Source organism: Ylistrum balloti, unplaced genomic scaffold (genome assembly GCF_031769215.1).
Source record: "Ylistrum balloti isolate Yb309-2 unplaced genomic scaffold, AGI_CSIRO_Ybal_v1 Utg370010, whole genome shotgun sequence".
Classification (NCBI taxonomy): Eukaryota; Metazoa; Mollusca; class Bivalvia; order Pectinida; family Pectinidae; genus Ylistrum; species Ylistrum balloti.
In genome coordinates, this window is record NW_026782083.1 from 2,395,682 (window position 1) to 2,411,150 (window position 15,469).

Below are 15,469 nucleotides of genomic sequence, written 5' to 3' on the forward strand. Positions count from 1 at the left end.
GGATAATCTTAACAATAAACTGACCTATAATCACCCACCCAACCATGAACAATATACCCCAGGATTTACGCACACATTCTGTAGAACATCAACTTGTACATGGTAGTAACTTGACAGCTTGTACAATACCTTCCCAGGACAAGTCACATGCACATCTAGGATTATATATCCATGACTGTATCGGGCAGTACCAGGCAATCCGTGCGACCCAGACAGTACCGGACTGTGATTAATAATATCCGTACAGCGTTATCTCCCTTAGGTCACATTACTTCCGGTCAAAATAGAAAACAATATATCCGTCTTATTTATATCCTTGATGTAGTTAGTAAATCAGCCGTGTGGGGATGATGAAAAGCTAGTGGTAGTTACTGTTTAAAGAATGGAACACAGTGCAGGTGTTGTCATCATCCTGATTTTGACTTGCTCGGTCTCGGGAAGCCTTCGTCAAAGCGAAGAAAAAGAAATAGGTAAGCTTGCTCTACAACCGACAGTGACTGATACTGTGTGTACGCTGCTACCAGGCTAAAAGTCGTATAAAGTTGAAGTTCTTTTCAGAAATAACCCGACCAGTTGGTTATTCACAGTAAATGTATTTCATGTAAATGTTATATATGCATTTCATAAACTAAGTTTGTGAACAACATTGAAAGATTAAAATAAAGTTTGTAAAGCACAGAAACATCACGCCTATGTTTTTTTATCTGACAAAAATGTTTCATTGTTTTCATTGGCAATATTAAGTAGTTGTATGATTATCAATTTGTGTAAACAGTAGACAATATATTTTTGAGATCTCTAACATTACATAAATGTTTGATTTCGGAAGATAAAAATCCATTCTAAAGAGAAGATTACTTGAACTCTCAGTGCATCTTTGGAAATCCAAGAATGTTCCGAGCTTCTTCAAATGTCAGAATTTAAATATGCTAGGATCAGAGGATTTCACTGGATTTGATGAAATACATTATTATGATTTGAAAGCGAGGGCGGTAGGAATAGGTTCATTTGATTTTATTGAATTATGATTGAATGAATTGAGCAAGGGGACATAATGAAATGGTAGTGTATTGGTAGTCATTTCCATGGGGGTTTATTTCACAATTTCAAATGGCACAACATACATGTATGTGCAGGCTATATTCGCTATCAATGAACCTTCATATATCAAATATATGTTTTTTTGTTTTGATAAATGTATTTTTAGATTTGACGCCAGGGAACCCATCTTCTATCTCAGTACCAGGCAACAGCAGAGTAAATCTTGCAGTTCAGTCTATTCCAGATGACAAAACTCATATTGTGTGTCAAATACACAGCCACAAGGATGCCTTGGCATTATCTCTGAGTCCATCCTTGTCTCCTGACTCCACAGAAACAGGAACTGATGTTGGTGTTACTACAGTACTGTCAATGGGCCAGACAGATATGTCTTGGTACATAAAGTCAAATCACAATCATACAGTTCAGGCTTTAGTGACTGTTATCTGGTATACATTGAAAAGTAAGTTGTTTTTTCAGGTGTATAATATGTAGAATGTACGTATATGCTTAACCCTGAACCAGGTTATATCTACATCAGTCTATCTAAGGATCATCCCTATAATACAATATTGCAACATGGCTTTTAATATCCCAATATTCAAATACCATTAACATGCTTACATCCCGACGCCAGTAGTGTCTTCATATTCCCATATCACTAAAATTCCCATATAATCCCCAAATCGACTCCTATCGGTTATAAGGCCCATAGAATCCAACAAATGCGTTATTGTCCTGTAATAAGCCAAACCTGCCTACTATCAATTAAAGGTAATATGTTGATTCCTTGACTTATTGTAGAATAGATCTGGTGATATTCCCACACAAGTAATAAGAACATGATCACTCACCATTAGAAAGCTTTTCAAGTACATATACAAGAAAATCTTTTTTTACTTACAGGTCCTATTCCAGGTGGCTGTAACTTCGAATTTAAGTATGAAAATGATCCGAATTTTCACCTAACATTTGACTCCACTAAGACTTTGACTAGGTTCCAGTGGTCAAGTCATGGGAGAAGTCGATCTAGGGCCCCTGACCCTGATGATTGTGAACACTTGTCAAAGCCACTACAATATGACATGTATGTCTACTACCTTCCTGGTGGGGATTTCTCTCAGCAGAAACACTTTGCAGGAATACAGAAAATGATGACTGTGGCAGATGTGTTAAAGAATGGTAAGAAGGTAAGTGTCATTTTCGAATATATATATATTTCTTGCAATAATCTGATACCAGTCATCATGGAAAACTTGCAGTCCTGATACATATGTTAGAAAATGGATTACCATAATGTTATTGTACTATTGAGTTGGAAAATTAGAATAATGGTTTCAGAGAGACTTTTGATAATGGAATGGAATGTCTTTTGATATTGGTATATCGCAGTAGTCAGGACTTGTTTTGTTACCTGTCAGAGGTGTTCAGTATAATACTAGTCATTGTATGTAGTTAGAGTGTCTACTACCAGATCATTGCTTATACACAGGACAAATGAAATGAAGGTAAAGAAAACATTTGATCTTATTTTCAAATGTTTGATAGTTAATTCTGAATTATTCAATATTCTATAGAGCAACTTCTACGTGTAAGTAAGTTAATAGTGAATAAGGACAAAAAAATCAAGTTAATACTTGATATGAATGATACATGATGTAGATGTAAAAAGAGAAATTTAATTAATTTGGTGTCACCATCTCTCAATACTTTCGTATAATTAACACAGAAAAAAAACATAACACAGATTTCTGTATTACAGGAATACATTCTGCATATGAAGTTGAATTGAGAGAAAACAGTGTATCTTTACTTTTTCAATTACTCTATTCTATGTGATTTGAAATCGATGAATCTCCCACCTGAAGGTTATAATGATCTTCATACCATAAATGTAAATTACATGTTCATTTTTGTAGGATTTTTTAGACGAGTGTAGAACATCGTTTCCAGAATTTTGATGAGGCCAAATACTAAGAAATATAGTGGGTTCTTAAGTGAGTCCCACAAGGAGATAATGAGTTCAGGACACAGATATCAGAATCCCAAAAATCACTGATCATACTTTTTTTTTTAAATATGGTTAAGGGAGATAACTCTGAATACATTAGCCTGCTGACTGAACAAATAAAGGTGTCTGGATTATAAAGGGTCCACTGTAGTATACTGTAATAGGGAGTCCAGAAAAAGAAATGATTTCAGTGTGTGAAGACAAATTAAATATTAGCATTATCACTTAATTGTTGGATCTTAGGAGGCAAAGATTTAAATGGTTGTATATTGCATTGGTAGTACAGTAAGTAAACACATTCATCCTTTGTGTGTGTGAATTTTGTGATTTCAATTGACAAACTGTACTTGCTGATGATATTTTGCGATATCAGTTGTAAATTTTAATATGTATGTAATACATCACAAATTCATATGTGTGGGTGAAATTTACTCAGCTGAATGAATTCCAGGTATTTAGTATAAATTTTTCATGATGTCTGTTGTCTGTCCTCAAACATTCTTATACTCATTCCACATATAGTGATACTATATGATGATTTGGCAATATAAGAATATTGAGTGCTGTATCTGTTGGTCATATCTATCTCACTCTGATAAACATGTTCACATTTATATTTTGATTGATATCTTTGAAGTATCTCACATAAATAAATGGGCAAAAATCAATTAAACTGATTGGTCAATCCATCAATTTAGGTCAAATATTTTGTTCCAGCTAAGAAGCCTAACAGATGACAAAACAACGACCATTTCTGATTTGACAATGTCATCCTATACTGGTCAGGGCACAATATACAACATCATTGTCACAGATACCAAGTTGGGACCAGATTCGAGGGCAGCCTATGTTCCAGTCGCCACATATGCATGTGATCTAGACAATACTGACAAGTGTCACATGATAGGTACAGTTTTCAGTAAGAAACTAGCAATAATGTTTGTACAAAGCCATTAAAAATGTCCTTTAAATCTTACCATGTGTCATTTTTCCATGTGGCATTTAGTGTTGAATTTGTTTTCATTTTAATGAATAACAAAAATTTCTACAAATACTTCCGCTAGATTTTATAACAGATGCTGATTTTACTATTTCAAATGGAAATTATGAATTTTCTTGAAGATTTGTTAACGAATTGAGATGCTTGACAGTGGTAAATGTTTTCTATTGTTCATTTCAACAATCCTCTTGATAGTTAAAACATGACATTAATACACCAGGTAGCACTGCTATATCTGTAATAGCAGATGTAAAACCAGGCGAATAAATAGATAAATCAATCAATGGATAAATAAATAGATAAATCAATCAATAGATAAATAAATAGATAAATCAATGAATCGTGACATCACAGGTTTGTTAAAATCAGAACAAATTTACAGACAAATACAGTAGCCTTGTTTGTGGTTCTATTTACTTACAGGCTCTACATAGGACATTTTAGGTCAACATTATATGTATCTTGTCATGATAATTACTCATTTTATCTTCTAAATTAGGACATTTATCATTATGGTGGATATTAAACACACAACTTACTTCCTCTTGTGTAGCTTACTTTCTTTTTATATCATGGAATAAATTATTTTTTATAATGAAGCTACACAAGATATTAACCTTATATTTCTTTCCTCCTTTACTTGTTATCAGGAACTGGAGGGAAAGTGTTGGCTGTATTTGGAGGAATGCTGGGCCTGTTCCTGGTTATACTGGGACACAGATTCTTTAGGACATGTGAGTCAGTAATGTAAAACAAAAATACAAAGTTATCAAAATTAACTTTTTGGAACTCCATATCAACTTGTGATATGGAGATTTTTGTATGGAAGCCTATCTCATGATTTATCTTTTGTCTTTATCTATTTTAGATGTTCTCTCTATGTAAATACTTTTACCCAATGATAAAAGCATTTTTGTATAAATAGTTGTAAGGGTACCAAAGAGAAAAAGGGCACCCTGCATCTGACTATGAAATACTTGAGATAAATTTGGGAAAAAATGGTACATACAGTCATTTGTTAATCACAATACATGTAACATGTTTAATATAAGAGATACAATATCACATCATATGAATTAAGTACTTTATGTCATAAAACAGCACTGAGTGATGTCAGTGATAATGGTGTACCTACAGTAATATATACATTTATCTTGTAGCCACCTTCCTGTCAGGGAGTACCAGTATCTATAATTAATATATATATTTATCTTGTAGCCACCTTCCTATCAGGAGTACGAGTATCTACAGCAATATATACATTTATCTTGTAGCCACCTTCCTGTCAGGGAGTACGAGTATCTATGGTAATATATACATTGATCTTGTAGCCACCTTCCTGTCAGGGAGTACGAGTATCTACAGTAATATATACATTTATCTTGTAGTCACCTTCCTGTCGGGGAGTATGAGTATCTATGGTAATATATACATTGATCTTGTAGTCACCTTCCTGTCGGGGAGTACGAGTATCTACAGTAATATATATATTTATCTTGTAGCCACCTTCCTGTCAGGGAGTACGAGTATCTATGGTAATATATACATTGATCTTGTAGCCACCTTCCTGTCAGGGAGTACGAGTATCTATGGTAATATATACATTTATCTTGTAGCCACCTTCCTGTCAGGGAGTATGAGTATCTATGGTAATATATACATTTATCTTGTAGCCACCTTCCTGTCAGGGAGTATGAGTATCTATGGTAATATATACATTTATCTTGTAGCCACCTTCCTGGCAGCATTTCTTGGCTTTGGACTTATATCTGTCATTCTGTTCGAACGTCTTACCACCCAATCTATTGTAGGTAAGTGTTTTAGTATTTCTCAGCTTTTCCTGTTTTAGATATGACATTGATACCAGTTTTAGATATGACATTGATACCAGTTTAAGATATGACAATGATACCAGTTTTAGATATGATACCAGTTTTAGATATGACATTTATACCAGTTTTAGATATGACATTGGTACCAGTTTTAGATATGACATTGGTACCAGTTTTAGATATGACATTTATACCAGTTTTAGATATGACATTGATACCAGTTTAAGATATGACAATGATACCAGTTTTAGATATGATACCAGTTTTAGATATGACATTGGTACCAGTTTTAGATATGACATTGGTACCAGTTTTAGATATGACATTGATACCAGTTTTAGATATGACATTGGTACCAGTTTTAGATATGACATTGGTACCAGTTTTAGATATGACAATGATACCAGTTTTAGATATGACATTGGTACCAGTTTTAGATATGACAATGATACCAGTTTTAGATATGACAATGATACCAGTTTTAGATATGACAATGATACCAGTTTTATATATGACAATGATACCAGTTTTAGATATGATACCAGTTTTAGATATGACATTGGTACCAGTTTTAGATATGACAATGATACCAGTTTTAGATATGATACCAGTTTTAGATATGACATTGGTACCAGTTTTAGATATGACAATGATACCAGTTTTAGATATGACAATGATACCAGTTTTAGATATGACAATGATACCAGTTTTAGATATGACAATGATACCAGTTTTAGATATGACAATGATACCAGTTTTAGATATGATACCAGTTTTAGATATGACATTGATACCAGTTTTATATATGACATACCAGTTTTAGATATGACATTGATACCAGTTTTAGATATATACCATATGACAATGATACCAGTTTTAGATATGACAATGATACCAGTTTTAGATATGATACCAGTTTTAGATATGATACCAGTTTTAGATATGATACCAGTTTTAGATATGACATACCAGTTTTATATGATACCAGTTTTAGATATGACAATGATACCAGTTTTAGATATGACAATGATACCAGTTTTATATATGACAATGATACCAGTTTTAGATATGATACCAGTTTTAGATATGACATTGGTACCAGTTTTAGATATGACATTGATACCAGTTTTAGATATGACATTGGTACCAGTTTTAGATATGACATTGGTACCAGTTTTAGATATGACAATGATACCAGTTTTAGATATGATACCAGTTTTAGATATGACATTGGTACCAGTTTTAGATATGACATTGGTACCAGTTTTAGATATGACAATGATACCAGTTTTAGATATGACAATGATACCAGTTTTAGATATGACAATGATACCAGTTTTAGATATGACATTGGTACCAGTTTTAGATATGACATTGGTACCAGTTTTAGATATGACAATGATACCAGTTTTAGATATGACATTGGTACCAGTTTTAGATATGACATTGGTACCAGTTTTAGATATGACATTGGTACCAGTTTTAGATATGACATTGATACCAGTTTTAGATATGACAATGATACCAGTTTTAGATAGATACCAGTTTTAGATATGACAATGATACCAGTTTGAGGTATTTCTAAGTTTGTTTTAATAGATGGTGTAGTTGTAAACTGTGATGGTATACCACTGTATCCTGACTATTGTAAAAAATTGTAGGTTAGACATAGTAAAACAGAACCAAATTATACTGAAATATTGACATTATTCTCTCAACTCCCAGCATTAAAACAGCACCAAATTATACTGAAATATTGACATTATTCTCTCAACTCCCAGCATTAAAACAGCACCAAATTATACTGAAATATTGACATTATTCTCACCACTTACGGCATTAAAACAGTACCAAATTATACTGAAATATTGACATTATTCTCACAGCTCTCAGCATTAAAACAGCACCAAATTATACTGAAATATTGACATTATTCTTACCACTTACAGCATTAAAACAGCACCAAATTATACTGAAATATTGACATTATTCTTACCACTTACAGCATTAAAACAGCACCAAATTATACTGAAATATTGACATTATTCTCACAGCTCTCAGTACTTAACCAACACCAGTTTAAACTAAAATCTGGATATTATACTCATCAAATCTCCAATGAAGTTTAGGTTATATAAAATTGATGGCTTTAGTATCAAGGGAAACACAGAAATTAGAAGAAAAAAAAGAGAGAAAAATGACCTAAAAAGGTTTGACATTAGTCGGTTAAGGAACTGACACATGAAATAGGGGTTTTGATATACTTATTAACACAGATAATTGATACATAAGGAAATTGCATCATTAGATATTGGAGTAAATCAGAAAACTTGATGAATACCCATATGTTTTGTATCATTTTATGTTGATAAGAAACTCTAAGTTTGGAGTGTGGTCATGATGAGATGCAAGAATTGACTATCTAATTGATAACCAAGTTTACTCTCTGACATTGTAAAATCAAAAGGTTCTACTGAATGTTTACAGTGGTGATGGTTCTGAGTGCTGTGATTGGAGTTGTCATGGCTACAGGATGGTTGGCGCTGTGGTGGTGTCACGGAATCCACACAATAACTGTCTTGTTCACTAGTCTGACCTGTGGCTACATCATTTCCAGTATTGTTTTCTTCAGTCCACTGGGTTTGTATGTTTGTTGATCTTAAATGGAAATATCTTTGGAAAATTCTGTCTGAAGGTTTGAATTGGCGTCTTAATCCAGATTGCTGTAAAATTACCTCTTATGAACGTATGATAGACTTTTCCCCTTCTGTACAGTAATTCTGATACAAACTCTAATGAGCTCTATAAATCAAATTTGTAGATTTCATTTGTGTCTCATAATTAACTTTAACCTTCACCATTTGAACTAAACTTAGTCCTTTTATTCTGATGATAAAATTGATGATGTTTGATCAGTTTTGAAAATGTACCAGTTTTTGAGCTCAGATAGTAAGAATGTGCAGACTGAAAATGACGGGTACTTTACCAAGGTGTGGGCTTATTAAACATGGTCAACAGACAAGTTTGGTGGGCGAACCTTAGAAACATTGGATACTGTCAAATTATGATAATGATATTCAAGTGAAGTTAAGCGGTACGTGTAGACCTAAAGAGTTAGTAATACACAAAAGTCTTAACTGCAAATAATTACCGAAATCTGTACTTCCAACAAATACATCAACTAGCGTTACAGGGAAACTTCCATAAATCAATTCTTCTCAAAACTAATCACTTCCTTAATGGTGATGTACAGAATGATGTTCTCTTTGTTGTAGTAGGCAATTCCCAATACCAATCCCTCTCTATTCCACATACCAAACTCATATTGTTTCAGAAATGATGGAAATAAATGTGTTGTAAACAGTATCAGATAGACACATTCCGTAACTTGGGCATATAAATATATACAGACACATTCCGTAACTTGGGCATATAAATATATACAGATACATTCCGTAACTTGGGCATATAAATATATATAGACACATTCCGTAACTTGGGCATATAAATATGTATAGACACATTCCATAACTTGGGCATATAAATATGTATAGACACATTCCGTAACTTGGGCATATAAATATGTATAGACACATTCCGTAACTTGGGCATATAAATATATCTAGACACATTCCGTAACTTGGGCATATAAATCTATATAGACACATTCCGTAACTTAGGCATATAAATATATATAGACGCATTCCGTAACTTGGGCATATAAATATAAGGCATGGATAATATAATGTACATAACAGCATCAAATCAGTTATTTTCTGTACTTCTAACATGAGTCTGGCCCATTGCTGTAAGTAATTATAGAAATTTGTACTTCTAACTTGAGCTAAGCCTACAACTGTATGTAGTTATAGAAATTTATACTTCAAACATGAGCCTGGCCTACATCTGTTTGTAATTATAGAAATTTGTACTTCTAACATGAGCCTGGCCTATTGAGATATGTAATTATAGAAATTTGTACTTCTAACTTGAGCTAAGCCTACATCTGTATGTAATTATAGAAATTTATACTTCAAACATGAGCCTGGCCTACATCTGTTTGTAATTATAGAAATTTGTACTTCTAACATGAGCCTGGCCTATTGAGATATGTAATTATAGAAATTTGTACTTCTAACATGAGCCTGGCCTATTGAGATATGTAATTATAGAAATTTGTACTTCTAACATGAGCCTGGCCTATTGAGATATGTAATTATAGAAATTTGTACTTCTAACATGAGCCTGGCCTACATCTGTTTGTAATTATAGAAACTTGTACTTCTAACTTGAGCCTTGCCTATTGAGATATGTAATTATAGAAATTTGTACTTCTAACATGAGCCTGGCCTACATCTGTTTGTAATTATAGAAACTTGTACTTCTAACTTGAGCCTTGCCTATTGAGATATGTAATTATAGAAATTTGTACTTCTAACATGAGCCTGGCCTACATCTGTTTGTAATTATAGAAACTTGTACTTCTAACTTGAGCCTTGCCTATTGAGATATGTAATTATAGAAATTTGTACTTCTAACATGAGCCTGGCCTACATCTGTTTGTAATTATAGAAACTTGTACTTCTAACTTGAGCCTTGCCTATTGAGATATGTAATTATAGAAATTTGTACTTCTAACATGAGCCTGGCCTACATCTGTTTGTAATTATGGAAATTTGTACTTCAAACATGAGCCTTGCTTATTGAGATATGTAATTATAGAAATTTGTACTTCTAACATGAGCCTTGCCTTTTGGTGTATGTAATTTAATTTGTACTTCCAACATGTTCCTTGACTTCCTTTATGTGTAATTTTAGAAATCTGTATTTCCACTTTAACCTTGACAATTAGTTTACGTAGGCATAGAAATCTTTTTTCTCACCAGGAAATTTGAACTACTGGAATCGTGAGTTTAACTATGGAATGACATTCACTGTGGGAGTGCTCATCATACCCGTACTTCTGCTCTACTTCACCAAACATGTAAGTATTGTATTTTATCATAGTAAATTCATCAGCATCCCAAATGTATTACAGAAATGTATATAGAGTAGATTGGAGCATTGTGGGCCACCAATATCAAAGTATCAACATATCCTTCAAACTAGAAAATGTCTGTAAGACAATGTGTTCGCTCCTAAGGAAAGAGAATATTATAATTGCATTAATATTGACCAGATCTTTTAAAAACCTGGTGAGAGAGGTTGTGATACAGAACATAGTACCCCTCAACTCTGTGCCCTCATAAAATGAGTATCCTATAAAGGTAACATGTAACTTGTATGTTTCAGCTGAGTATCCTGTGTAACTTGTATGTTTCAGCTGAGTATCCTGTGTAACTTGTATGTTTCAGCTGAGTATCCTGTGTAACTTGTATGTTCCAGCTGAGTATCTTGTGTAACGTGTATGTTTCAGCTGAGTATCCTGTGTAAGTTGTATGTTTCAGCTGAGTATCCTGTGTAACTTGTGTGTTCCAGCTGAGTATCCTGTGTTACATGTATGTTTCAGCTGAGTATCCTGTCTAAATTTTATATTCCAGCTGAGTATCCTGTGTAACTTGTGTGTTCAAGCTGAGTATCCTGTGTTACATGTATGTTTCAGTTGAGTATCCTATGTAACTTGTATGTTTCAGCTGAGTATCTTGTGTAACATGTGTGTTCCAGCTGAGTATCTTGTGTAACGTGTATGTTTCAGCTGAGTATCTTGTGTAACGTGTATGTTTCAGCTGAGTATCTTGTGTAACGTGTATGTTTCAGCTGAGTATCCTGTGTAACTTGTATGTTCCAGCTGAGTATCCTGTGTAACTTGTGTGTTTCAGCTGAGTATCCTGTGTTACATGTATGTTTCAGCTGAGTATCCTGTCTAACTTTTATATTCCAGCTGAGTATCCTGTGTAACTTGTGTGTTCAAGCTGAGTATCCTGTGTTACATGTATGTTTCAGCTGAGTATCCTATGTAACTTGTATGTTTCAGCTGAGTATCTTGTGTAACTTGTATGTTTCAGCTGAGTATCCTGTGTAACTTGTGTGTTCAAGCTGAGTATCCTGTGTAACATGTATGTTTCATCTGAGTATCCTGTGTAACTTGTATGTTCCAGCTGAGTATCCTGTGTAACTTGTGTGTTTCAGCTGAGTATCCTGTGTTACATGTATGTTTCAACTGAGTATCCTGTCTAAATTTTATATTCCAGCTGAGTATCCTGTGTAACTTGTGTGTTCAAGCTGAGTATCCTGTGTTACATGTATGTTTCAGCTGAGTATCTTGTGTAACGTGTATGTTTCAGCTGAGTATCTTGTGTAACGTGTATGTTTCAGCTGAGTATCCTGTGTAACTTGTATGTTCCAGCTGAGTATCCTGTGTAACTTGTGTGTTTCAGCTGAGTATCCTGTGTTACATGTATGTTTCAGCTGAGTATCCTGTCTAACTTTTATATTCCAGCTGAGTATCCTGTGTTACATGTATGTTTCAGCTGAGTATCCTATGTAACTTGTATGTTTCAGCTGAGTATCCTATGTAACTTGTATGTTTCAGCTGAGTATCTTGTGTAACTTGTATGTTTCAGCTGAGTATCCTGTGTAACTTGTGTGTTCAAGCTGAGTATCCTGTGTAACATGTATGTTTCAGCTGAGTATCCTGTGTAACTTGTATGTTTCAGCTGAGTATCCTGTGTAACATGTGTGTTCCAGCTGTGTATCCTGTGTAAGTTGTATGTTTCAGCTGAGTATCCTGTGTAACTTGTATGTTTCAGCTGAGTATCCTGTGTAACTTTTATGTTTCAGCTGAGTATCCTATGTAACTTGTATGTTTCAGCTGAGTATCCTGTGTAACTTGTGTGTTCCAGCTGAGTATCCTGTGTAACTTGTGTGTTTAAGCTGAGTATCCTGTGTAACTTGTATGTTTCAGCTGAGTATCCTGTGTAACTTGTATGTTTCAGCTGAATATCCTGTGTAACTTGTATGTTTCAGCTGAGTATCCTGTGTAACTTGTGTGTTTCAGCTGAGCATCCTGTGTAACTTGTATGTTTCAGCTGTGTATCCTGTGTAACTTGTGTGTTTCAGCTGAGTATCCTGTGTAACATGTGTGTTCCAGCTGAGTATCCTATGTAACTTGCATGTTTCAGCTGAGCATCCTGTGTAACTTGTATGTTTCAGCTGTGTATCCTGTGTAACTTGTGTGTTTCAGCTGAGCATCCTGTGTAACTTGTATGTTTCAGCTGAGTATCCTGTGTAACTTGTGTGTTTCAGCTGAGTATCCTGTGTAACTTTTATGTTCCAGCTGAGTATCCTATGTAACTTGTATGTTTCAGCTGAGTATCCTGTGTAACTTGTGTGTTTCAGCTGAATATCCTGTGTAACTTGTATGTTTCAGCTGAGTATCCTGTGTAACTTGTGTGTTTCAGCTGAGCATCCTGTGTAACTTGTATGTTTCAGCTGTGTATCCCGTGTAACTTGTGTGTTTCAGCTGAGTATCCTGTGTAACATGTGTGTTCCAGCTGAGTATCCTATGTAATTTGCATGTTTCAGCTGAGCATCCTGTGTAACTTGTATGTTTCAGCTGTGTATCCTGTGTAACTTGTGTGTTTCAGCTGAGCATCCTGTGTAACTTGTATGTTTCAGCTGAGTATCCTGTGTAACTTGTGTGTTTCAGCTGAGCATCCTGTGTAACTTGTATGTTTCAGCTGAGTATCCTATCGTGTACATTTCTGGGAGGCTACTTGGTTTGTATCACTGTGGATGTTTTCCTGGAGAGTGGTTTGAAATACATCATTTTAAATTCTGTTCGACATGCCATAGCTCCAGACTACCTGTCTGTGATAGTAACAGGGCCCTATCTCACAGCAGGTAATACAGTGTCTGTTTTCTTTTGATGTTTCAAATTATTGTTTTTATAAATTTTCTCTGACGTTATGAAACTCAGTTTGATTTTCTTTAAAAAAAAAAGAATTCTTATTCTAGTCTCTGAAAATGTGTTTAAAATGGAGCTCCATTGTTACTTTAAGACCTTAGGCGTTTGAATGTATTCAATATTTCTTTGAAAAACCAGTGACAATACATGTAAACTATTGATGATCAAATAATGAGAAAGTTAATGGATATTTATTGGTCATAATGAGGAAAAAGGAAACAATGTGTGAAGGAAAAAAATAAACAAAGGCACAATTTAATCTATCATTTATTTTTGACAATGATCATGAGGTCTTGAATAATAATTAATCATCATTAGCACCCAGTTTTTAATGATATATAAGCATCCTTTCCATATGCTCCAGAATTTAGCAGCTCTCACTGAATGGACTGAAGTATGAAGAACATGATTAATAGAATTCAAGTTCTTATTACATAACCAAATTATCTGGGTTTTTTTTTTTCAGATATCGCACTGACATTTCTATGGGGATTTTTATTCATTGGAGGGTCAATATTTCAGTTACTTAGAGAGCGTGGCAAGCCAGATTTCCCAGAATCCACCAGGAAAAATCGCAGGAGAAGACAATTGGAGATAGAGGAAGAGCGACAGTCTTTGCTGGGCAGTGGTCGTCCTATACTGTATAGCTCTTCTGACCAAACAAGGATCAACACACCAAGGACTGAGTTGTCTCCCCCTGTGTCCTAGCACACCGATTAACTGATATTAATTAGATAGTAGTGCTGAATCGAATTAGCACAATGATTAACCACCATGAATCCACCCAGGATGTCCTGATTCAGCGGTTTACCAAATCTATCGGGATCTTTATGAAACAAGAGCATGTTGATAGCAGAAAACTGTTAAAACTGTTAATACTCATGATAAATTATAAAATCTTCAATTGAATCAGGACTCAGATTTCAAGCAGTGGCAGGTTTGATTGTGATAGTGAAAAATTTAGATTTGTTAACTCCAGAGACGATTTCAAATTGTGACTTATTTCCATGTTTTTGTAAACTTTGTAACAACAGTACTTGGTCAGCCATGGTTATTTTTCTATATTATTTATTTAAATGGTAAAGTGCTTTCTGAATGTAAATTAATTTGACATTATTGCAAGTGATCTGGCAAATCTTATGAATCTGAAAGAATTGCCAGAAAATATGTTGGAATAATTACCAGAAACATTTAGTATTAATTGGTATTTGGTTATTCCTCACCTTATATGATTGATTCAGTCCAGGAAGTACCTGTTACAATTACAGTATTATCATTACATTGGCTGTCTAGTACTGTAAATGTAAATAAATCAATGTTTATTGTTAAAACTTGTTGTTGTTATCCTTCAGTGAGCCAGAGGACCAGTATACAAATTCTGACTTAGAGTCACTGGATGGGCTTACTGCAGAACAATGAAACAGTTATCCTTTGTAGAGTCACTGGATGGGCTTACTGCAGAACAATGAAACAGTTATCCTTTGTAGAGTCACTGGATGGGCTTACTGCAGAACAATGAAACAGTTATCCTTTGTAGAGTCACTGGATGGGCTTACTGCAGAACAATGAAACAGTTATCCTTTGTAGAGTCACTGGATGGGCTTACTGCAGAACAATGAAACAGTTATCCTTTGTAGAGTCACTGGATGGGCTTACTGCAGAACAATGAAACAGTTATC

The 15,469-nt window shown here is 34.3% G+C and overlaps 1 protein-coding gene across 1 annotated transcript; it reads left to right on the forward strand.

Annotated features, from left to right (window-relative positions):
- The first annotated feature begins 293 nt into the window (after positions 1 to 293).
- LOC132548364 (transmembrane 7 superfamily member 3-like) lies at positions 294 to 15,121 on the forward strand. Its single transcript, XM_060212223.1, has 10 exons — positions 294 to 470; positions 1,208 to 1,504; positions 1,948 to 2,231; positions 3,770 to 3,959; positions 4,703 to 4,786; positions 5,783 to 5,863; positions 8,372 to 8,524; positions 10,771 to 10,868; positions 13,564 to 13,726; positions 14,257 to 15,121. The coding sequence occupies exons 1-10, from the start codon at positions 383 to 385 to the stop codon at positions 14,496 to 14,498; spliced, it is 1,680 nt and encodes a 559-aa protein (XP_060068206.1). The 5' UTR covers positions 294 to 382; the 3' UTR covers positions 14,499 to 15,121.
- The last annotated feature ends 348 nt before the right edge of the window (positions 15,122 to 15,469 follow it).

Coding starts and splice junctions, on each gene's coding strand:
- LOC132548364 (XM_060212223.1), top strand. CDS start 383: ATGGAACACAGTGCAGGTGTTGTCATCATCCTGATTTTGACTTGCTCG. Junction 1,505..1,947: donor TATCTGGTATACATTGAAAA/GTAAGTTGTTTT, acceptor TTTTACTTACAG/GTCCTATTCCAGGTGGCTGT. Junction 10,869..13,563: donor TGCTCTACTTCACCAAACAT/GTAAGTATTGTA, acceptor TGTATGTTTCAG/CTGAGTATCCTATCGTGTAC.